Raw genomic sequence first — 22,725 nt, 5'->3', positions numbered from 1 at the left:
AGACCAGAGTGTATATTAGACCCTCACAATCAGGGTACGATACCCACTCCAGATCATCTGCTGTTTTACCCTCCTCATCCTGCCGACGCTGAAACGTTTTGGGCTTTTCTTTTTTTCTCCCTCCAGGTCCACTATGTTGGGACGACTACTTCTTCAGAGTGCAGTTATTCTTTGGCTGGTGCAGACAGCGCACACAAGGGGTGAGTGAAGCGCAGAGTGAAGGCCCTGCTGGGAGTCAGTCACAGAGCAGAAGTATCCAGATCTGTTACTCAAGTAAAAATACTCAAGTAAGACTAATGTACATTTTATAAGGAAACTGTACTTTAAGTATTAAAAGTTAAAGCACACAAAGCATAAAAATGGCCCCTGTGACTGTTTATGCCTTTATAGGATGACCATGATGTGATTAACTTCTATGTGATGGTTTTTCTTATGGACTAATTTACCAGAATAATTCAGAAAATAGAGAGACATGCCGTCACAGTGACCAAGAGGCCAAAGTCTCACCTTCACCATTATTGTTGATCAAATTAGTAGTACAAAATTTAAATGATTCAGTTTGCTGTGATTGTAAAAGCATCATTCTCTCTTTTTAGAGGCCGGAACCATGAAAAATTACATTTATCTATTAAAAAAAGAAAGACGATTAATCAGTTATCAGTTTTTAGATCAGCTGATTGATTATTTAACAGATCACTTTATCTCACATTTTATACACTGTTCTGTAGTTATACTATAACAAAGCAATATATTTATATTCTTGTGTTTTATATGTAATCTTTGTGAAGTAACTAATGGAAGCCAAATAATAATTGTGAATATCTAGTGAAAATCTAGTAAAGTAAAATATTTCCCTCTGAATTGTCGTTGAGAGCAAGTTAAAATTGCCATAAGATTAAAAAAAGTCAAATACAATAATTACCATTACTCTAGTGAATGTGATTGGTTACATTCCACCACTGGAAACAACCATAAAACTGTTTTATCAAATCAAGATGCAGTAACTCTCTTGTGTTGGACATGCTTTGTTAAATTAAAAACATGAAAGGGGACAGGACATTTTGAAAAGTCTGCATCTTAATTGAATAAATAATTGAAATGGGCCGAATTACACCTTCAAGAAGAAATACTGCTGTTCAGTTTGAGGGAAGAAACGTGTGTCCTATATGTTCTATGGAGTCTCTGTGGTCAGCTATTGTGTCCGGTGAAACACTTGGCTTGTGAGTTATGAGCTGACATATAGCCAAGGAGGATGATGATGATGATGCTCTCTGTCTCAGACATAATTCAGACATTACCTTTCATTTAATATTGGATTATGTCAGAAACTAAACTGTACTACAAAACTTTTTATCCCTGATGTTTCTTTAATTCAATGTACTTGTTTGGGATATTGTTTGTTTTTTTTTTTCTCCCAAACTGTGTTAAAATGCTGCATGCTCCAGTCTCTGCAGTACAACCTGCTAAGGAGTCCCTCAGAGATGAAACGGAGATGAGACGAATGTCTCTCAGGTGCTCGGGTTTGCCTGTCAAATTTCAAACGATCATGTTAAACTGAAATCTTAGCAACGCGGCTCGTATCTGTGCTCGGCCTTCGACCAACTTTTCTTGTGATGATGCGAAGCAACTATATATTCTTTTTCTCTTTACCAGGGGGCTCAGTTTGAGAAATCAAAGGCAGCTCAGCTTCAGTGGCAGCAGCAGTCTAAATTTAACATCCGTCTGTGACGAGGGAAGAGAATAGTTTTACTGCTTGTACACAGTCGCTCCATTGACTTCTGTGCAGTCTGAACTCGCTACTTCCCCAAAACGGTGGTCAGAGTACTGACTCACCAGGAGACTGGATTTCAGTTTTTAAAAGCTGATTGTTTTATAAGAAGTAAGTGACTGTAAGAAAGATATCATTGTAGGGAGAGGGGATACATCCTAAGAAAGCAATACATTTCTAAAATTTTCTTTGGGCCCTTTCAATGATTTAGAAAAAACACATGTGACAACTTCTCCCCCAGCATCTTTAACAAATGTTTCTATGTGATGACATTGGTGCAGTAAGTTTAACAGTAAGTAAAAAAAGAAGAATTTAAAGCCTGAATATGGGCACACAGTAATATTTTTTCACTATAGACAGCACTGTGGAAGTGTCACCTTTTTTGACACACATCACAATTACTACCTTTGAAGAGCTTCTAAACAAACAGTTATTAACTGGAGCACCTTAATATTTTTGCCCAACCTGCTGATTCCACATAAAAATAATAATCAAAAAAGTTAATGATGGAATATAAATTTATGATGAAAATATATAAATATAAAGATTTTCTCCTGTTCTTCCAAAAAGTCAGACAGAAATCACTTCTTAAAGTAAAAGCAAAAAATGTGTTACCATCCTTTAATTCTCCATGGACTAAGAGCTGATACACTCTTTAGATATTGATATGTTGCAAAGCTGCATTTTTCTTCTTCTTCTGTTATTTCACAGTAGTATAGTAACAGTACTTTTACATTAAATGTGCTGTCTTTAAGGTTACGGAGCTGTATCCGGAGTACCAAATGGACAGGGGCCACAACATCATGGTAATCCCATCACAATCTGAGCACTGTCTGTCTTCATGAAACATAAAAATCATTACATTTGTGGGATTTCTACAAAAGCCAAAGCTTTTGATCGCAGCTGTCTAATGGCAATTTTTCTAGGGAGGAGACCTCAGAATGGTGGAGGTGTAGGCAGAATGCCGATGCCATCAAAAGGTCAATTAAAAGCCTGTCTCCAGACATACATTCCTCTGTTTCTGAGACAATTTTGTCATTTATAATGTTTTTTTTCTAAGGTGTGGGTCAGGCAATGGGCGCTCAAAATGGATACGGTGGATACCCAACAAAAGGAATAGGTGAGCATGACAGACTGATCTGATTTTAACAAAGAAATGTTCCTGATACAGCTGTTTCAAGTGCAAATAGAGCAAAATGTAGGGCAAATTTAGAACTTTTTCTCACCATGTGTCTAATCCATTTAAGGCTACGGTGCAGCTGCTGGTGTGACCAATGGAGGAGGGACAAAAGGTAAGTTCATATTAGTGTTACATTTTTTAGTTAAAGGGTGTAAAAACTATGGTGGATGTTTTGGGTCATGTTTTCCATCTCGTTTTTGAGGCTATGGAGCAGCAGCTGGTGCAACCAATGAACAAGGCAGCAAACAGCAGGGTAGGTATTTAAATGTGGACTTGTTTCAGCCTTAAAAAAATACAAGATTTCAGCTAACACATTAATATTCATTGTCTCTAAATTTAGGAGGAAATCCAGCAGTTTTACCCAATGGTAACGGAGCTAAATCTAATGGTAGATGTTACATGCGTCTCTCCATCTCCAGCATTTGCATCTGTGGTACAGTTAAGTCCAATCGAACGTATGTGCACTGTGATATTTGTTGCAGGATATGGTGTTCCAGGCGGCCCGACCAATGGACAACCAATGAAAGGCAACGGTACGAATCCCGTCTTCTTATTGAGGAAACATACACACTCTTACAATCATCACACACACACAGCAACAGCAACACTGTTCGATGTAAATGTTCTTTATGTGACAGGTTATGGTGCGCAAGCTGGTGGATATGGTGGACAAGCAACTAAAGGCAATGGTATTATAGATGATTTTTAATCTATATGTCATTTTAGATTTACTCCCATGTTATTGGAAATAGTTTTAAAAGTTTTTCTTACCTTAACTGTATACCGGACAGCTATTATTGTTGTGGTCATGAGATTATTGCATGCTAAAAATGGTCATGATCATATGATAAAGACGCTCACACAGTCTCTTTTAATCTCCAGGTTATGGAGTTCCTGCTGCAGCAACACAAAATGGTAATGGTGGACACTACAATGGTCAGTCCATTGTTTTAATTACGTGATGAATACAGACAGTCTGCTGTATGTGCATTACATTAATGCTGGAAATGTAGTCATTCTGCTTGAGGTCCTTGGTGCTTCTTTCTCTAAATGTCATTATACTGTCATAAAAGAAATGATGATGAGTAGAGATAGAAAACCTTTTTGTGTTGGATCTGTTTGTAGGTAATGGTGCTGCAGCTGCTGCACACAATGGACCTGTAACAAAGGGCAATGGTAAGGCAGGTCCTACAACTCTATTATAAAGTTCTATATTAATTGATTGGATTAAATTTATACAATCTGTTTGTGTATTCTGAAAGTATATACGCACACACATACATACTTGTGTATTTAGTGGTGTGGGAAGATCTAATATTCCATGAGTTGCTCTGGTGAATCACTATGGAAGCTCTTCAAATTGTTAACACATTTTACTCAGTGTTTAAACTCTGCAGAATAACTTTTATTACTAACTTCTCATCTATCTAATTTCTATATGTATATTTTCTAACTTAGGAGGATATCCTTCAGTTTTACCTAACGGACATGGAGCTACATCTAATGGTAAATGTTACACTCTCCACTTGTTTGTCTCAATTGTATGAATAAATGTAACTTAACTCAATATTTGCTACAATGTACTGTGTCCTTGTTTCAGGATATGGTGCTCAAGCCGGCCCGACCAATGGACAGCCAATGAAAGGCAATGGTATGAATCACGCCTTGTAATTCAGGTCACATACACACTGACATAAACACATTAAAAAAAAAAAAACACTGTTAAATTTAAATGTTCCTTATGTGGCAGGCTACGGTGCGCAAGCTGGTGGATACGGTGGACAAGCAACTAAAGGCAATGGTATTGTAGATGATTTCTAATCTATATAAGTCATTTTAGATTTACTCCCATGTTATTGGAAATAGTTTACCAGTAATTTAAAAGTTTTTCTTACCATAACTGTATACCAGACATCTATAATTGTTGTGGTCATGAGATTATTGTATGCTAAAAATGGTCATGATCATATGATAAAGACGCTCACACAGTCTCTTTTAATCTCCAGGTTATGGAGTTCCTGCTGCTGCAACACCAAATGGTAATGGTGGACACTATAATGGTCAGTCCATTGTTTTAATTACGTGATGAATACAGACAGTCTGCTGTATGTGCATTACATTAATGCTGGAAATGTAGTCAATCTGTTTGAGGTCCTTGGTGCTTGTTTCTCTAAATGTCTTTTAGGTTATGGTGCTGCAGCTGGTGTTCCAGGTGGAAATGGTGCTAAAGCCAATGGTGGGCAATCGTTGATGACATTTCTGTCATTATACTGTCATAAAAGAAATGATGATGAGTAGAGATAGAAAACCTTTTTGTGTTGGATCTGTTTGTAGGTAATGGTGCTGCAGCTGCTGCACACAATGGACCTGTAACAAAGGGCAATGGTAAGGCAGGTCCTACAACTCTATTATAAAGTTCTATATTAATTGATTGGATTAAATTTATACAATCTGTTTGTGTATTCTGAAAGTATATACGCACACACATACATATTTGTGTATTTAGTGGTGTGGGAAGATCTAATATTCTATGAGTTGCTCTGGTGATTGACTATGGAAGCTCTTCAAATTGTTAACACATTTTACTCAGTGTTTAAACTCTGCAGAATAACTTTTATTACTAACTTCTCATCTATCTAATTTCTATATGTATATTTTCTAACTTAGGAGGATATCCTTCAGTTTTACCTAACGGACATGGAGCTACATCTAATGGTAAATGTTACACTCTCCACTTGTTTGTCTCAATTGTATGAATAAATGTAATTTAACTCAATATTTGCTACAATGTACTGTATCCTTGTTTCAGGATATGGTGCTCAAGCCGGCCCAACCAATGGACAGCCAATGAAAGGCAATGGTATGAATCACGCCTTGTAATTCATGTCACATACACACTGACACAAACACACACAAAAACAACACTGTTAGATTTAAATGTTCCTTATGTGGCAGGCTACGGAGCGCAAGCTGGTGGATACGGTGGACAAGCAACTAAAGGCAATGGTATTGTAGATGTGATGATTAAATGGAGTAGATTTGGATTTGAGTTTGATACAGATTTGATATGTTGACATATTATATTCCTTTTTATGTTAGGCTATGGTGCTGGATCTAATGTTCCTAATGGAAATGGGGCTAAAACCAATGGTAATGTCCACATAAACAACACCTGTTTAGATGAATAAATGTTTATGTGATCACATCTTTGAGTATAATAATCATTCTTTCAGGTCAAGGAGCTGCAGCCGGCGGCAATGGAGCAAGACCAAATGGTAAGAGATGTAAAAGAGGTAGATTAGAATGGGTAGCATTATACTGAGATTTTGCGGCACAAAACACGTCCATCTGTTTGTTAATGTAACTCAACATGTCTGTGTATTTAACAGGACAAGGGGGAGCTGGGAGTAAACCTATGAAAGGTTATGGCCGACCACCTTTTGGGGCAGGTAACTCATCTTCTTCCACCTTGTCCATGTGATCTTTACACTCATGTTGACACAGCATTGACACAAGTGTACGTCTGTGATTTAAGGTCCAGGTGTTGGGATGGGACCCTCCAGAGGTCTGGGTGTACCTCAGATTGCCAAGAACCAAAGGGCCCAATGTGAGTGACAACCATGACACAGTAATGAGGCCACCACTCTAATACACCAGTAACACTGTCTTTATCTGATCTTCCAGCACATGGTGGAAATGGTGGTAATGGTTATAATGGCTATGGAGCTCGACCCATGGGAGGTGAGACACACACAAGTCAGTCCATACAGATGTCACTTATAGGATGATAAGTAAAACTATAATGATATTTGTCAACATTCTGTATTTATAGGTTACAATGGTGGTTATGGCCGTGCTGGTATGGGTCTCGGACCTCGGTATGGAAATGGAGGGATGAAGGGACCAAAGCCAGGTAGGAACATTTCTTCTATCAAGTGAAAATTAGCTCTGAATTTGGTTATTTTTATGTTTTTTGATTAATAAATTGCTTGAATCTATCTGACAGGCTATGGTGCTGCAGCTGGTGTACCCAATGGGCAAGGTGCAAAAACCAATGGTGAGTTTCTAAACAATATCGAATAAATTATGTCACGTTCATTAAGAAATATTAAATTTCTCGTGATTTAAAATGATTGTTTTGTAAAATATAAAGGTTATGCTGGAGCCAGAGCCCCCAATGGGAATGGAGCCATGCCAAATGGTGAGTCAACATCCAAGAAATGTTATTATTCTCATTCTTGACAGTATGAAGTTAATTGTTCTTGTGGTATGTGAAACCCCAGTGGTGGAGCCACCAAACCAGCAAACCCAGGTAAATGTGAGGTCAAAAGTACATACAAATAGATGTAATTTTTGCCAATCAAGATCTGTATTACATTTCTGCCAGATCCTTAGTCTGGTCAGTTACAAACCCCTTTGGTTTTTATCATTATTTTAAAAGTATATTTAAAGAAAAACATCCATCTCCTGCTCGAAGTTGTGAAACAAGTTTGAGGGAATGGTTACAAAGCTCAGCAACAACATATATTTCAATAACAGTACATAACTTTAGGTAAAATGAAAGGATCTCTTTTTTGTTGTGTTATCAGCAAAATATTGATTTCACTTACGATGCTGTGGGGTTTTTTTTTGTTTTGTTTTGTTTTGTTTAGGGTATGGTAATATTCCAAATGGGTATGGTGCCAAACCCAACAGTGAGATGGTTTACTTCTTTTGAAAAATCTTTTCATTATTTAAAATATTTTATTTGAATGACATCTTGATCTTTTATATCAACTAATTCACTTTCCTGAATGTGTTACAGGATATGGAGCAGCCAGAGGAGGTGCAATGAGACCCCAACCTGGTAATATTATTTATTTTAAATATGTCTCAAAATGTTCTCGCTCTAAACTCTTGATATGGATGTTTTTGTAATGATTTGTTTATCTCAAGGTTATGGAAATGGAGCTGCTCCCACTGGATATGGAGCTAAAACCAATGGTAACTGATCATAATCAGTGTTTTGTTGTTATAAGTTCAGTGTTCCTGATGTAAGAAAAATAGTCTCTCTGCTTCAGCTGGTTTATTTATTTGATGTTATGTTTGACCCGAGGTTATGGAACTGGAGCTGGAGCTACCAAAGGTTATGGAGCCAAACCCAATGGTAACGAACTTATAGAATATGAATCATGATAAACATACAGTTTTAAGGACATAAAAATTACATGTTCATTCCTCAGTTCAATGTTTTTGATTTTTTGCATTGACAGTGTTTTACCATTTTAAAAAAGAAATGTCTTCTCTGAATCTTTTCATGAAAGATAATGGAAGCGCTTTGCATTTAGTATTGGATGACCTACCATGCAAAACATTTCTTCATTTTTCAGTACTCTGATTTAATTTTAATTTGGGATAGTGAATTAATGCTTAGAGATTAGGTTTAATAACTGTCTTTTTAATGTATGGTTTCCATGTAATTATATCACAGTAAATGCATCCATAAAAATGAAATACATGTAACAATGAGGATTGCATTTTACTTAATATCTTTTTGTTGCTCTGGGCAACATATGTCATCCATTACTACCAGTCTTGCTTACTTCTTGTTGTATTTTCTGTCAAGGTCACAGAGTTAGAAATGGTGCTGCACTCGGCGGATATGGAGGTAAACTTGGTGATCAATTCCAGCAATCAATTTAGGCTCTTAGTTTATCTTGTAATATAATTCATGATTTTTTAACTGCTCATTGCAGGATACGGAGGGCCAAACAGAGGCTCAAAGCCTCAAACTACCAAAGGAGTTGGAGCAGTGTCACCCAGTGAAGGCACTAAATCACTTGCCAATGGCAATGGTAAGAATTCTGCACAATTTATATCACATACAGAGTTTGTGAAAAAAAAGGAAGGAGGGAAAGAGAATAATGATGCTATGAGCGAAAAATATAGCAATAAACAAATGATGCAACTTTTGTCGTATTCATGAATTTGTCTGTGAAAATGTTGTATCTCACAGGCTACGGTGGCCCTGCTGGTGTACCTAATGGACAGACGACCAAAGCAGCAAATACAGGTAAACACATGTGTATATGCATGTGTCAGCTATGTCTCTCCGTCATATGTCGTTGTGTTCTTACAAATTTTTTTGTCCTCAGGTTACAGCACGGTGCCAAATGGGAAGGGTATAAAGGGAGCAGGTGCGTCCAATGGAAAGGGCCTAAAAGGTGGAGTTCTCCCTCCTGAGCAGCCGAGTGCAGCACCAGTGGAGGTTTTTACACCTCAACAAGCGATAACTGAAGATGCAGCACCTGTTGCCCCAGAGCCGACGAGTGGCCTCCTTGTTATGGTGACACAAGAGAAATATCAAAAGCTGCCTTCACCGGTGACGCAAGGAAAAAGCTACAAACAGACGCCGCTGATCCCTGAGGCTACACCAGAACCAGCGCCAGTGATTCCCCAAGGCAAATACCCAAAGCCTGCGCCTAAGCCCACACCTGAACCGGCAGCTACACCTGCACCAGTGGTTCTCCAGACTAACCAAGCACCCGAGCCAGCAGAAGTTCTTCCTCAAGGCAAGTATCCTAAACCTGAATCTATACAGTACTTTTACAGCCAGAGTAAAATCTGGAAAGACAACCTCTACGATTTATGGAAGCACTGATTCCACCTTCTGGCATCAGTGTATTAGGATTAGTTGGTGGAGCACTTAGTAAGGGAATCGGTATCCTCTGCATTTGGACTGCATAGTTCAGAATGTTTTGTACTGTTGAAATAAAGTAGTAGAATGTCACTGTACAAATATATTCAAATGTAAAAAATGCACACAGTACATATGCAAACATTGTCTGATGAATCTGGTCTGCTGCTGAAGGTAAAGACCTCGGAAGATAACTTTCCTTTATGATGCTTTGGTAATTTCCATGGTGTTATTATGCACAGATCATAGAAAGAGGCTGTTCTCTTGTAATTGAACTCTCAAATTCATGTTTTTGGAACTGATTTTATTTTATTTTTTTAAGTATTTTATTTTTTATTTTTTGGCCTTTTTATGGCTTTATTGATAGTACAGCTGAAGAGGGTCACAGCAAACAGGGAGAGAGGGGGAGTGACACGCAGCAACTAAAACATGTCATTGCTATCGTAGTGTTGGAATACAAGCTGTTCAGTTTTCAGTCACTATCAAGGCATTGCTTTGCATATATGTCAATGTAATGTTTTTTATATGTTAATTATGAATTTGAATTGTGTGGTTTGATTAAATACCCAATCATATGGTTATACACAAAAATAAATTTCATTTGGAGGCTTTTCATGTTGTGTTTTGTGATGCATGTGGACATTAGCAGTAACGATCTGAAATATAATGAGTGTACATGAACGTTGATGAAATGTATGGCCTCTAGGTTATGTGACTGGAAGTGCTGTGCCTGAGCAAGCAAAAGAGGCAGGTGTTCTTTTTGGGGCAGACAGCACCGGTGAAGGGGATGCTGCCCCTGAGAGCGCCAAACCACTGAAAACCAAAGCTGTTCCTGAAACAGTGGCAGCTATAAGTACAGGGAACATCACCCCTGAAGAGGCTCTGGCTGTGGGTGTGCCGGAGGTTACACCAGAAGAGGCAAACATCAAAAGTCACCCTGTTGCAGGACCTGACAGGCTCGGGGTCAAAGGTCTTCCTGCAGGAGAAACTGGGGCAACCGGTAAACTAAATGTGTCTAGTGTTGGACTGCATGTGATAATGCAGTGTTATGGCATGCATTTGTCCTAACTCTAAGTCTGTTACGGACTCCTGGACATTATGATCGCTCTAATTGTCTCACCGCAATATTTGTGTTTTCATGGCTAGGATTCAGTCTAACCTGCCTGGAATACTTTGGCATTATTTACTGACTATCTAGACACATCAGGGTCAAGATTGTTGAAATTTAGCAGGTTTAATTACATGTACTCTTATTAGAATAAGAATGAATCCTAGCTAGTGCTCACTGTTATGAGTTTTAGCTCTACGGGTTGTTTTCTTTTGTGTATTTCCTGTTTTGTTTGTTTCTGTGTCGCATGATGTCTTCAGAGTTGTTTTAAAAAATACCAATAACTTGTGTTTTACTTGTGTGTTTATCTCTAATGTTTTTTTGTTGAGACCTTTCACCGAACTTACTGTCATATTGAATGTCACTATGCAACATTTTGGGAAATACGCTTACTAGCTCTCTTGCCAAGAGGTGGATAATGAAAAGACAGCACTCGCTAGGAGACAGTTAGCTTAGCTTCGCACAAAGACTCAGAACAAGTGGAATAGTTAGCCTGGTCTATTAAAACCTCAACTTGTAATTTTACCCTGAAAATTGTCTATAGATTAATCAAATGAGAATAAAAATGTTAGTGAGCTTTAGAAATAATATGTCTGATTCTGTTACCTTTGGATGGAGCCATGCTAGCTGTTTCCTCCTGTAACTACTCTTTATGCTAAACTACCGCTAAGCTAACTGTCTCCTTGCTGTAAGAGACATAAGGGTTATGTCGATATTTGTGGTCCAGGTTCACAAAAGAAAGCATATTTCCCAAAATGTAAAAGTATTACTTTAACATGTGGAGCAGTTTGAGAATTAACCAATTCACAATACGTCCATTTGTGGACTGCGTGTGAAGGAAGTGTGTCACTTTGTTGTGTTGGTCCATTGTATTAATTTGGTGCATGAGGTAAAATTGAATTTTAACCCAGTTTTTTTTTTTTTTTTTATTGCCAATTCTGTGTAATTATGTTGCACATGTAACACTTGAAGAAGATATTGTACATTGATCATTTCTGGCAAAGCTCTGATCTCTCAGTGTGTCCCTCTGATTTTCAGTGAACGGAGGAGGATCTACGATCTCTAAGGGACAAGGAGCTAAACCGGCCAAACCCGGTAAAAATATTTGTTCCTTTTCTTTAAGCAATAATCTGCAAGCAATGTCAACGAAATATGGTAAATAAATACATTAATGTCCCTGTCAGGATGAACTGTAACAACTTTGGTGATCCCGTAACTTTCATCTGCGCCATCATCGGCTCACAGTTTTCATTCAGCTTTCATTTATAATGCCAAACTTACACATGGCAGCATTGTCACCGTGAGCATTTGAACCAACTGATGATGCTCATGTAGCTCAAAACACCACTGAGCTTAAGGTCTTGTTTGTGGACTTTTCCATCAACATTTCCTGGAGGAACACAATATTGTAATATCCAGCTTCTCTTTAATAAAATTAACACATTGGCATGGCAACATAGATTACATTTAGATTGTTTTGTTAGCATTCGACACCTCCCACAGGGTTTTTATAGTGTGCTAATGCAACTGATTTGTGTGGGCCTAATTCATCCAGAAGGTAAAAACATCCACACAGTTCAGATATATCAATAACGTCCTGCTGCTGGTTGTATCTCTGTGTTTGTTGTACTTTGAAAGCATGACGTGTGCTGATTTTACATTGATTTTCTAGACTGTGGACCATCAGGAGTGCCAAATGGACAATGGATGAAAATACCAAGACCTGGTAAACTGAGAGTATTACAGTATTCTAAGTATTTCAAAACTACAAGTACGAAGCTCTCAACAGCCAAAAAAATAGTAAAATAGTTTTGTTGCACATCGGAAGCAGGCAAAACACAACATAACATAAACTCACCAATTGTCTGTAGGACGTAGGTGACTACCTTGACTTGTTTGATTAAAAACAGAGTCAAAGCAGGTGATGAAAACTAAGTGTTGACATTGTTCTGTCCTATCATTTAAGGCTATAATGCAGGTGCTGGAGCATCTTCTGGCACAAACACAAAAGGTACCTGTACAACAGTGACTAAGTTCAATGCAAAACACTGTGTATTTTAGTTACAAGAATACTTATTGTTGGTTCTTTTTGTTTTGAGGTTACGGAGCAGGAGCTGGTGTTACAAACGGATATGGTGCTAAACCCAATGGTAAATCTACTTTATTCTTCTCTCTCAACATCGGTGTGTGTAAAATGTTCACAGTGGAGCATTATGCAGATGATAATTGATGCCCACTCCAGATTAGATCATTATGAACACGCAGAAATGACTGCAGACCTGATGGCGGTGATATATTGTGTCATTGTGTAGGATACAGTGCCAGCGCAGGGGGACACTCAAACGGGGGAGGAGCTAAAGCAAACACACCAGGTAATTGATTAATTGACCAGCTTTCCTATCCTGTTGTGTCATCACTCTCGGAACACACTGCTGAGAGCTCTGGGTGAAACATATCGATCTCAACAGTTGTAATTCTGTACTTCTACTTGTTTTCTCTACTGTGTTATGAAGGCAAAGAGATTAATGAAGTTTTGTTTATTCAAAGGTTACGGAGCAGGCGGCTCCACTATGCCTGGACTCAGTAATGGATATGGAGCTGGTAATATTTAATGTCAATATAAACATCTTATTTGATATTTTTTGTATTTTGTTCTTTCATTTCCAAGGATATTTACATTTTTCGTAATACTTTTCTTTTCATGTTTGCAGGAGTTGGTTATCCATATGCAGGGAAACCTCAGCAACCTGGTGAGTGTTTTATTTTTTTCTTTCTCTCAACTGAAGGCAACCTCATAGAGAGTAGGATGTTTATAAGAAGTCCATTATTGTTTTAACCGTTGTAATTGTGTTTTAATAATAGCTCTGTATTCTCTCAGTTTACGGACAAGGAGCGTACCTCGGAGCAGGACATGGAAACGGAAATTCATACAGAGGTGAATTTTTAAAATGATGATATTTAAACTGTATTTAATTCAACTTTAATTCAACTTGTAAGCCGATGATGCCTTAAGCTTACAGAAGCTTTATGAATTCGGGATCGATTTGGACCACCCAAGACAAATATTAATATGCTCTAGTATGAAGTCTGAGTTTTAGTTAAATTCTGCTATTTTCCTCAGGAAATGCAGGTCTTGGTAAAGCCAATCAGAAGTCCAAATCAGGTAGGCTTCAATGTATCCAATATCTTTGCTGAAGTAGTGTATCCATAAATGGATATGACACAAATATGTTTTTATGAATTAGTAGATAATATATTACCATAATTATTGCTGTGTTATTGTGAGGAGTACTGAGGTAGTTTATGATGTCTTTATTTGCAGGGTATGGAAATGGAAACGGCTACAGTGCTGGTGTACAGCCTGACTTTGCAAGTAAGAACCTCCATGTGAAATTTAGTTGAGAAAATGTGTTTTGCAACCATTAGTTTTGTGTGGTTTACAATAAAAACAACATGTCCTCATTTTTCCAGGCCTTGGCCATGGTGTACCCACTGCTAACGGCAAATCAGGTATGATATTGGTGGGGGTGGCAGTGAGGGCGTATTGACATATTTAACATATTGGTTAATAAATTAGATCAAGACGACATGGATTGTGAAACAGAAAAATGAATCCATTATTTTCCAATCTGTTGCTGATTCTACAGGTGGCGCCAAACAGATGCCTTACAATGGAGCCCCATTGGTTCCTGCTGGACTAGATGGTAAGACCTCGCCATCTCTCTAAAAATATGATTTAAGCATGTGTGAACAGTACAATCTCTACAGTGAGCAGAATAATACACAGTGCAAACATAGAAAGCCCCTTTATAGCAAAGAGTAAAACTATCATAGATTTTGGCTTACTCATTTCATCGGGTGTGCAAAAACAGACTGTGTGTTTATCTCTAACAGTGTGAAAAGAGCAGAATAAGAAAAGTAAAAGTAAAAATAAGAGCGGCTGGAATCCAAAAGGCTGACATGCACCACATTTCAAGCCCCGAGGCAGTTCCTCTTGCAGCACTGAATCATGTCAGTCTATTTTTGTGCATCCAAAGCATCCGTAAGAGCTTTTTTCACTCACACAGTTTGTTGCCACACCACCTCCATACCTCCAGTTATCGAGCAGGTGGTGTAGAAGTGTGCTTACATTCTCAAGTAATCTGATTATTCCCTGCACTCAGCAGAACGGTGATTTCCTAAACTGTCTTTGTCTAAGCACTGTGTACATGTTCGCAGTATATTCATCTCAAGGTGTAAAAGGTAATATATGCAATGCACAAACATTTCCTGTTTACTCGCACAGGCATGAGCCAGTTTGAGCCTCAGCCCGCTGACCTTGGTCCAAATGGAAAATTGGGAGGCATGTATGGAGGTATGTATGTGGTTTATATCTGTCAAATCTTTATTAACACAAGAAAACCTTCATTTTAGGAGAGCCATGCTCACAAAATCCACTCAAAAAGAAATATTGAAAGACATTTGCTTGAACTGAAGAAATGTTTATCACACCAGAGCCAAAACTTTCTCCAATGTTACAGGAATGGGCGGCTTGCCTTTCGGTGGTCAGTCTCTGGGAATGGGTGCAGAGAAATCCAACGCCAAGTACGGTGAGTGCTTGTTGGCATCACTCCACTATGAGGCAGCTCGGAAAGGAAAATAAGTAATGTTATGTGTGTGGCTTCGTGAGTTTAAAGCAACTTGATGTGCAGAAATATAAATCTGAAACCTTTTTAAAAGCAAGTTCATGTCTCATTTTTATTAACCGATTTGTTGTCTGCTCACTCTGATTTAGGCATCGGTGGGTTACAGTTTGGGGGACAACCCCTTAATACAGGGATTAACGGTGCCTCGCCTTATGGTATGTCTATGTTATGTTATTATGTCTAGTTTTCAGTCTGTTTCACCACTGCATAGAGATCTTAATCAAAAATGCATTTATTTTGTGACTGTAGTCCTGTTTGAATCAATACGAGCTTGTGTGGTCAGTCCAAGTCCAAGTGTGTCCCAACTGTTTATCTCAACTCCATCCAGGATATGGTCTAAGCCCCTACTGGCCTGCTGGTGATGGCAAATCATCTGGAAGATATGGTGAGTTATTTGTCTTTGGCAGTCACACAACAAGCAGTATGTTTCATTTTCACACCATGAGTAGAAAGTTTGATGGAGAATTCTTAGATTCTCAAAATTATCATCCTAGGTGGCAGCAGAGTGTGTTATCATTGGGCCATCTCCCCTGTTTGAAAATTAACAAATCCCTGACTGACTATCATGAGTAAATCTTTAGTGTTTGCGGGAAGTGGGAAATAACCAACTAACCCTGACAAGTTGCGACACCATCATACAAAGATCCAGCCTGATGATGGTGTTCATTCAAAATACTTTTAGGTGGTCTTGGTGCCAGCATGGGAGGGGATCCTGGAGCCGGAAATTATGGTCAGTGTGACGGGATGTAAAGGGGTTTTGTTGTGACTGTGAAAATGCTTCCTATCAGCATCCAATCTGAGGTCATGTGATCACTTCATACTGTTTTTCCTCCATCTCTGTTCAGGATATGGGGGGTTACCCAATGGCGGACAGCTTCTTGGTCTTGGCAGTAACGGAAATAAAGCTGGCAAATACGGTAAATCATTAGCTTTGGTATCTCTTCCTGTGAGTACTTCCTACAAACAGTTCCCCCCGTTAACCTTTCATTGCTTCTCTTCTTCCTCTGATTCTCCGTCTCTTCTACAGGTTATGGAAGAATGCCTTATGAAGCTCAACCCGCTGGACTGAGCCCTGAAACCAAATCTACTGGGAATTATGGTAAAAACTTGGATTCGGGAAATACTGGTGGTAACTTAATATTTACCATCGACGAAAGCTAATAAAAGACTGGAAACAGCTAGTCGGGCTCTGTCCACAGATGACAAAATCCGCCCCTTGAAAGTTCACTAAGTAACATGTAATATCTTGTTTGTTCAATCCAGACAAAAACTGAAATGTCTAAAAATGAGAAATTACCATTTTACGAGGGTCTAGGTGTCAGAATATTTCTTGCTTGAGTGTCCTTGCCCGGCCAGGGGAGACTCCAGGAAGTTAATGCTCTCAACAACAAAAAAAATACCTCAGCCATAACTCCTGCAACACAGCGATTTATATGTTTGCAGTCTATGTTTCATTTTGTTGTTTAACTTAAGCATATATATATTCTTCCAGGTCTGGCTGGTTCGCCATATCAGCCTGAGCATCTTGGACTTGGACAGAGTGGCAAATCAACAGGCCAATATGGTGAGATTCAACAACCAAACATGACAGCTACCCTCTAACTGCCAATCGTTCATCTATTTGTTTTAACTTTGTTGACTCTGTGTGTTTGCCAACTGCTCAGCTAACGGTGATGTGCCATATGCACCACAACCTCTTGGTTTTGGGAGTGAAGCAAAATCCTCTGGAAAATACGGTACATTTTGTTTTGTTTTATACCAAGTATTCTTTTCCTCTGCATTTCATCATGTTTACTAACCAGCTTCGCGACAATTTACCGACAGATAATCAGGGACCGTACCTGTCACAGCCCCTTGAATCTGCAGCTCAAGGCGGACCTGGTGCAGAATATGGTATGTTGTCATTATTGTTACAAATTGCTTGAGTTAGAAATACAAATAATATGTGCGTGCATTCATCTCTTTTTTGCTTTGAACAGATACAGCTGGTCTACCTTATGAGCCTCTGCCTATTGAGCCAGAATCAGCTGGAAAATCCTACGATCTCTTAGTGAAGGGAGATGTGCCGACTCCAGCGATTGCAGTCGAAGGCGAGGGGATGTCCATTGATAGATACGGTGAGCCTCGTGTATTTCTGCATGTTTGTCTCTTGTGTCTCCGCTGCATTCAGCTAATGTTTAACTGTTTGTCTCTTTCAGATAATGTGGGCTATATAAATGGACAAGTGCAGCCAGAAGGTAAAACTAGAGACACTACTTCCACTTCAAAATGTATTATCAAAGTGCATAAACAATAACATGGAAACATCTCTTTCTTCCTCTATCCTGTTCACCCTGTATGCTCTCCCTTCTTAGTTGTTGCATTCCCTGCAGCTCCCAGCCCCGGCCCAACCCTGGCCTACCCCTCTGTCCCGTCCTATCTGCCCATGGAGTCCTTCACACCCGATGTGGTGCCTGGGGCGGGTGATGAAGACCTGCCCTACCCAGCAGGCACTGACGAACTTTCCCTCAACTCCGCACCCGCTACAGAAACACAGGGCGTGGTCCAGGTGCCTGAGCCAACTGACGACCTGCCTCAACAGCAGCTGCCACGTCAGATACACATTCAGCAGCACCTCAAACTGCATTTTCACCACCAAGGCAAGTCCTTCCAGAATTGTCAAACTATTCCTTTAACTTTACAATGCCTGAGGTTGTATGTGCCCTCCTGTATATTTAGGATATAAAACAAAAACGTTTGCATAACTGTCTGCATTGTTTCTTTTCTTTGTCTTCAGGAGCAAAGAACGGCAAATATGATTTGAATGGCTTCTTTGGGAACAGTGGCTATCAAGGTAAGAACAGACAAACAAAAAAATAATTATATTCAGTTTGTTGCTCAAACAGCCCACTCATTGTTGCACTTCCACACACAGGTTAACCCTGCAGACAACGACAAGTATAATCTCCTTTTCTGTCGTTGTATATTATTTGTGATTGTCTCCTAACTGTATATTAATTTTATTTTCCTCTGTCTGTTGAATAGTCCTGCTATTTGTGTGTTGGTTTGTAAGTCTAGATAGATAGATATATTAAAAAAACATTTAGACATTTTGAGATGTTAGGTTTTCTGATTATGTGTATTTTTTATGCATCCTGCATTACCTTTTTTGTCCTGCACTTACTGTACATGCAAAGAATCGGTTGCTGGAGAAATGGAGTTTGTGTTTTGTTTGGATGTTTTCAACTCAAAATAACCCTGTAAAAGGTAAATCAGTCTAATTTATTTTTCATGGGAAATGTTTTTTTTTACAGTATTGTACAGTGTTCGATTGAATAAAACCATTAATGAATATCAAATGTGTATGTGTGTGTTTCTATACATTCAGTACATGACAAAATAGGCGAAAAAACATTAAAGGGTAACTCCACCAATTCGAACCCATTAAAGGCATGTGTACATGTGGAGTTCTACTGCATATGTGAAAAAAGTAGCTTAAAACATTTTGTGGCTCCAGAAGAGGCTGCATGTGATCTCATAAATAACCTCCAATGATGTTGCTCAGTGGCTACATTGCATTGTGGGTAATATTGGCTTTAGGTTTTGAGAAGCAGTCCACTCATCAAACATTACCCTGCTCTAATACTACTTGACTCATGAGGGTAGTTTAAAAACAAGTTATCAAAATCGATACAGCAGAACAAAATCGTGTGACTACGTTACCCACAATGCAATTTCCCATTCTCTAAGTGACATCACTGGAGGCTATTTATCAGATTACGTGCAGCTTCCTCGGGAGCCACAAAAGGATTTATACTACTTTTTTACTTCCCCAAGACCTGTGAACACACTTAAATGTGTAAAATTGGTGGAGTTGCCGTTTAATCTGTTCAATAAATTAATGATCAGCACCAGAGAATCCATTTTATTAAAGTGCTTTAATCCCCAGACCAGCCTGATTGCAGCACTCTGACCTAAGAGCATGTGGAATAGGAACATGTCTGTAATAAAGGAAACAGAACTGATGCATGTTCAACATGAAGTTGAGGTGTGAGTCAGTTATGAGCCATGACAAGGAGCAGCTGCTGTAGCGCACATGGCTTTTTGTGAGGGATTACCCCAGATTAGGGATAAGAACCCTATGCTGATTGGCCCGACTGAAAGCATGCCACTTTGCCAGCTCAACAGGTTGCTCGCTTGGAATTACACCTGTCCGATGATGGGTTCAAGTACCAGAATTTCCAGCTGGTCGTGGCCATGACTGTGCCTCGGAGTCATTAGTGTGGCCTCATGTAGGATGTAAATGGTGAGGAACCTGCGGTGTCAACAAACTAAATGTAAGGGCATTGGCTGCAGGCAGTTGTGATGGTGCTTTACAAAGGACCGCGGCTGTTGGACTTGGCAAAGACTCCTGAACACCTCCAGTTCAACAAATATGTCCTGACAGGCTACCGGCCGGTGTCCACTGCTCAGGAGTGCCTCAGGAGCCTCTTCTACATGCACAATGAGCTGGGGAACATTTACACCCATGGTAAGTCTGGAAATTAACTGTGCATTGCATGTGCTTTTAACTGCTCTTCTTCATCTTGCAAGAAGAAGTTAAAATGTCAAAATTGTCAAAATGTTTTTAACTGCATTATAATATATCTTTACATTTAAAATACACAGAGCAAATGTTGCCCACCTTGTATCGATAGGGAGAGCGTACAAACAGAACAGGAGACAGATGTCCACGACTCTCACTTATGGCCAGTTACAAGCAAACTTGGCAAGTGTGTAATGAGGATATGGGGTATTATCTGTAATCTGCCCTGGGAATCCCTGTCCTGGAAATATCCTGTTGTTAACAAGGTCTTTAAAGGTGTCTGCGTGATGAGAGTTTTCAGCTGTAAATGCCCATATTCATTATGGGGCAAGCATCCTGCAAAGATCCAGTGCAGAATTATGAAAATATGTCAATGTTATAAATAGATAATAATTGTGTATTAGAGAAAGAATTAGAGAGGCAGGCCTGTCTTTAGCTTGGCAAACATGAGTAAACATGTTAATTTAACTGTGCATGACCTAAAGCACACACAGCTTTGATCTTCTGAGGGTATCTTCTTCTTCAAGCTCCATGTTCACCTTGGCTATAAGTTCATTAAGACTAACACTCTTACTTGGGGGAAGTGAAGGGTATTAGCTTCAGCGTGTTGCTCCGGTTTCTACACACATAAAGCCATATATTTCACGTAGTTCCAGTAAAGAAACACAGGAACCACTCACAGAAAACTAAATTCCTCATTTTGTACTCTGCTCACCATACAAAACAGATGTCACTAACCTAAATAATACATTTCTCTTTTATCCTTTCCATCCTTCCAACTCCTAATCTTTCGGTCACCTCAGGCATCCCTTTTTTCCTTTTCTTGGTGCTGCTGCCTTTTAGTATCCCCTGGATGGAGGTGGACAGCATGTGGATCTGTGTGGTCCACTACCTGGCATGCCTCTGTCCCCACTGTGGGCTCAGTGGTCTACCATGTGTTCATGAACCACGTCGGGGGAGAACATGTGTACGACAACCTGCTGTCCCTGGACATGTTTGGGGTCTGCCTAGTTAACACCCTGGGTAGGTTGTGGATGTCGACCGGCTCTGCTGTCTTCAAACTGACTTCTTGGATTTCTCACTAAGAGCAACATTTTAAGTTCTAATCTTACAGTAACTTCACTAAAGATCCACTTACAAACTTTTTCAGCACTTTGAAGACTTCATTTCAGTCTTCATCAACATATGGAGTTGAAGTCAAAAGGTCTTTTGGTCAGGTCCAAGTAAAAGTCTCAGGTTTTCATGAGCAAATTAGCCTACAAATCTTTCACGTCTCTGAAATGCTTACCATGAAAAACTTATTTGGACATTCAAAGACATCTTCAGTGAAACACTTTGGGAAAAATCCTTATTCCCTTCGCTAGAGTTCGATGAGAAGGTCAATACAACTCTCAACTGTCCGTTCAACGTGAAGCTGCAGTTAGGAGACGTTTAGCTTAGCTTAACATAATGACTGGAACGAGGGGAAACAGCTAGCTTGCTCAGTCCAAAGCTGAAATCCCCATGCCAGCACCTCTAAATATCACTATTGAGAAACAACCAGTGGAGACTCCACAAAGTCACTGCTTTCAGCTTCAAACTAGTTCAACATCCAGTTATTTTGTACAGACTTGTGTTAGTTGTTTTCCCATTTCATTTCTTTATGCTAAGCTAAGCTAATTAGATACTGTTTACAGTAAATTTGAGACTTTACGAGGTCAGAAGTTAAGACTTGCTCAACAGTATATTTTGTCTTCAAGTCTTTAAGGAGTATTAACACCTTAATAACACCTCATAACATTCGAGCCTAAGTACAGCAGACGGCAGTATAACTCTCAAGTCTACACCACCAACTAAGTCAACAATACATTAGTTTTAATGACCTTATCAATAATTGGCATCTCTTCTCTCTTGTTACTAGGGGCACTTCCCATCATCCACATCACCCTTCTTTGCTACCCAGCTGTGCGAACGATTGCCTTGCTGGCCTACATCCTCCTGTCAGCCTACGGTATCTACTCTGCCACCACAGCCCGCACTAATGTCCTGCGCCTGCGGGCTTTCGCCTGGCAGGCCCTGTTCCGCTTCAGCCTCTTCCTGTTCCGGGTATATGGAAGCGGGGTGGGCAGCCCCGACTCCCTGCGCCTCTTCGTCATCATGGACTCACTGGCTGTCCTGGGGGGCGTGGTCAACATCATACAGATTCCTGAGCGCTTCTCCCCGGGCCTGTTTGACAACTGGGGCAACAGCCACCAGATAATGCATGTCATGGTTATATGTGCAATTATCTACCTGCATTGGGGCACACTGGAGGATTTAGCCTGGATTAAGAGCTACCAGTGTCCTACTGAGTGATCAGAAGTGTATCTGGTACATACATGGATGAGCACCGATTGCTGATAGAGATGAGATTTAGGATTTGATGGGGCAGGAGGGGTATAAAAGTATAAAGAGAAGAAATGTTTGAAAATGCACTTTAGATCTAGCTGCTAAAATGCTTTGCAGAGGGAAGTTTGCAATGTGACATTTTGCCAGAGCAGAATAAAGAGGAACTTACAGTGTTGTAACTGTGGAATTCAGATATCACTATATTAAATTAAAAATCCTGAGCATACTTGATTTTTAGTTTGTTGAAATGCAGTAGTTTTGGGCCATATTGCCCATAACTAAAATAGTTATATTATTGTATGTAATAAATTATATATTTTCATATCTCGGTCAGACTTGTGTTTCATTCACATGCGATGAAAACCGCCCATATAAGT

General features: G+C 39.4%; 2 protein-coding genes across 2 annotated transcripts; both read left to right on the top strand.

Annotated features, from left to right (window-relative positions):
* Window positions 1-4: 4 nt before the first annotated feature.
* cmn (calymmin) lies at window positions 5-18,755 on the top strand. The gene is made up of 65 exons (XM_030399267.1): window positions 5-34; window positions 127-200; window positions 2,524-2,574; window positions 2,695-2,748; window positions 2,829-2,888; window positions 3,016-3,060; window positions 3,151-3,201; window positions 3,289-3,336; window positions 3,431-3,481; window positions 3,587-3,637; window positions 3,831-3,863; window positions 4,074-4,124; window positions 4,407-4,454; window positions 4,549-4,599; window positions 4,699-4,749; window positions 4,955-5,008; window positions 5,134-5,184; window positions 5,283-5,333; window positions 5,616-5,663; window positions 5,758-5,808; window positions 5,904-5,954; window positions 6,048-6,098; window positions 6,182-6,223; window positions 6,338-6,397; window positions 6,484-6,555; window positions 6,633-6,689; window positions 6,781-6,861; window positions 6,955-7,005; window positions 7,102-7,149; window positions 7,601-7,642; window positions 7,753-7,794; window positions 7,884-7,931; window positions 8,044-8,094; window positions 8,554-8,595; window positions 8,684-8,782; window positions 8,944-9,000; window positions 9,083-9,499; window positions 10,331-10,624; window positions 11,771-11,827; window positions 12,405-12,458; window positions 12,699-12,743; window positions 12,832-12,882; window positions 13,045-13,104; window positions 13,280-13,333; window positions 13,444-13,482; window positions 13,611-13,667; window positions 13,854-13,895; window positions 14,055-14,105; window positions 14,204-14,242; window positions 14,380-14,436; window positions 15,018-15,086; window positions 15,253-15,321; window positions 15,507-15,572; window positions 15,746-15,802; window positions 16,100-16,147; window positions 16,263-16,334; window positions 16,445-16,516; window positions 16,910-16,981; window positions 17,082-17,153; window positions 17,242-17,310; window positions 17,397-17,534; window positions 17,616-17,654; window positions 17,772-18,056; window positions 18,194-18,250; window positions 18,332-18,755. The coding sequence occupies exons 2-65, from the start codon at window positions 134-136 to the stop codon at window positions 18,334-18,336; spliced, it is 4,368 nt and encodes a 1,455-aa protein (XP_030255127.1). The 5' UTR covers window positions 5-34; window positions 127-133; the 3' UTR covers window positions 18,337-18,755.
* Window positions 18,756-19,604: 849 nt separating this feature from the next.
* Window positions 19,605-22,670, top strand: LOC115571048 (progestin and adipoQ receptor family member 4). The gene is given in 4 exon segments (XM_075488158.1): window positions 19,605-19,927; window positions 20,785-20,885; window positions 20,887-21,004; window positions 21,882-22,670. Coding segments are annotated over 4 exon segments (819 nt in total). The 5' UTR covers window positions 19,605-19,761; the 3' UTR covers window positions 22,316-22,670.
* The last annotated feature ends 55 nt before the right edge of the window (window positions 22,671-22,725 follow it).

The sequence above is a fragment of the Sparus aurata genome, chromosome 20, assembly GCF_900880675.1.
Source record: "Sparus aurata chromosome 20, fSpaAur1.1, whole genome shotgun sequence".
NCBI lineage: Eukaryota > Metazoa > Chordata > Actinopteri > Spariformes > Sparidae > Sparus > Sparus aurata.
Note: the sequence above shows the minus strand (reverse complement) of the source record. Positions and strands in the feature narration are given on the sequence as shown.

Coding starts and splice junctions, on each gene's coding strand:
- cmn (XM_030399267.1), top strand. CDS start 134: ATGTTGGGACGACTACTTCTTCAGAGTGCAGTTATTCTTTGGCTGGTG. Junction 2,749..2,828: donor AATGCCGATGCCATCAAAAG/GTCAATTAAAAG, acceptor TTTTTTTCTAAG/GTGTGGGTCAGGCAATGGGC. Junction 5,809..5,903: donor ACAGCCAATGAAAGGCAATG/GTATGAATCACG, acceptor CTTATGTGGCAG/GCTACGGAGCGCAAGCTGGT.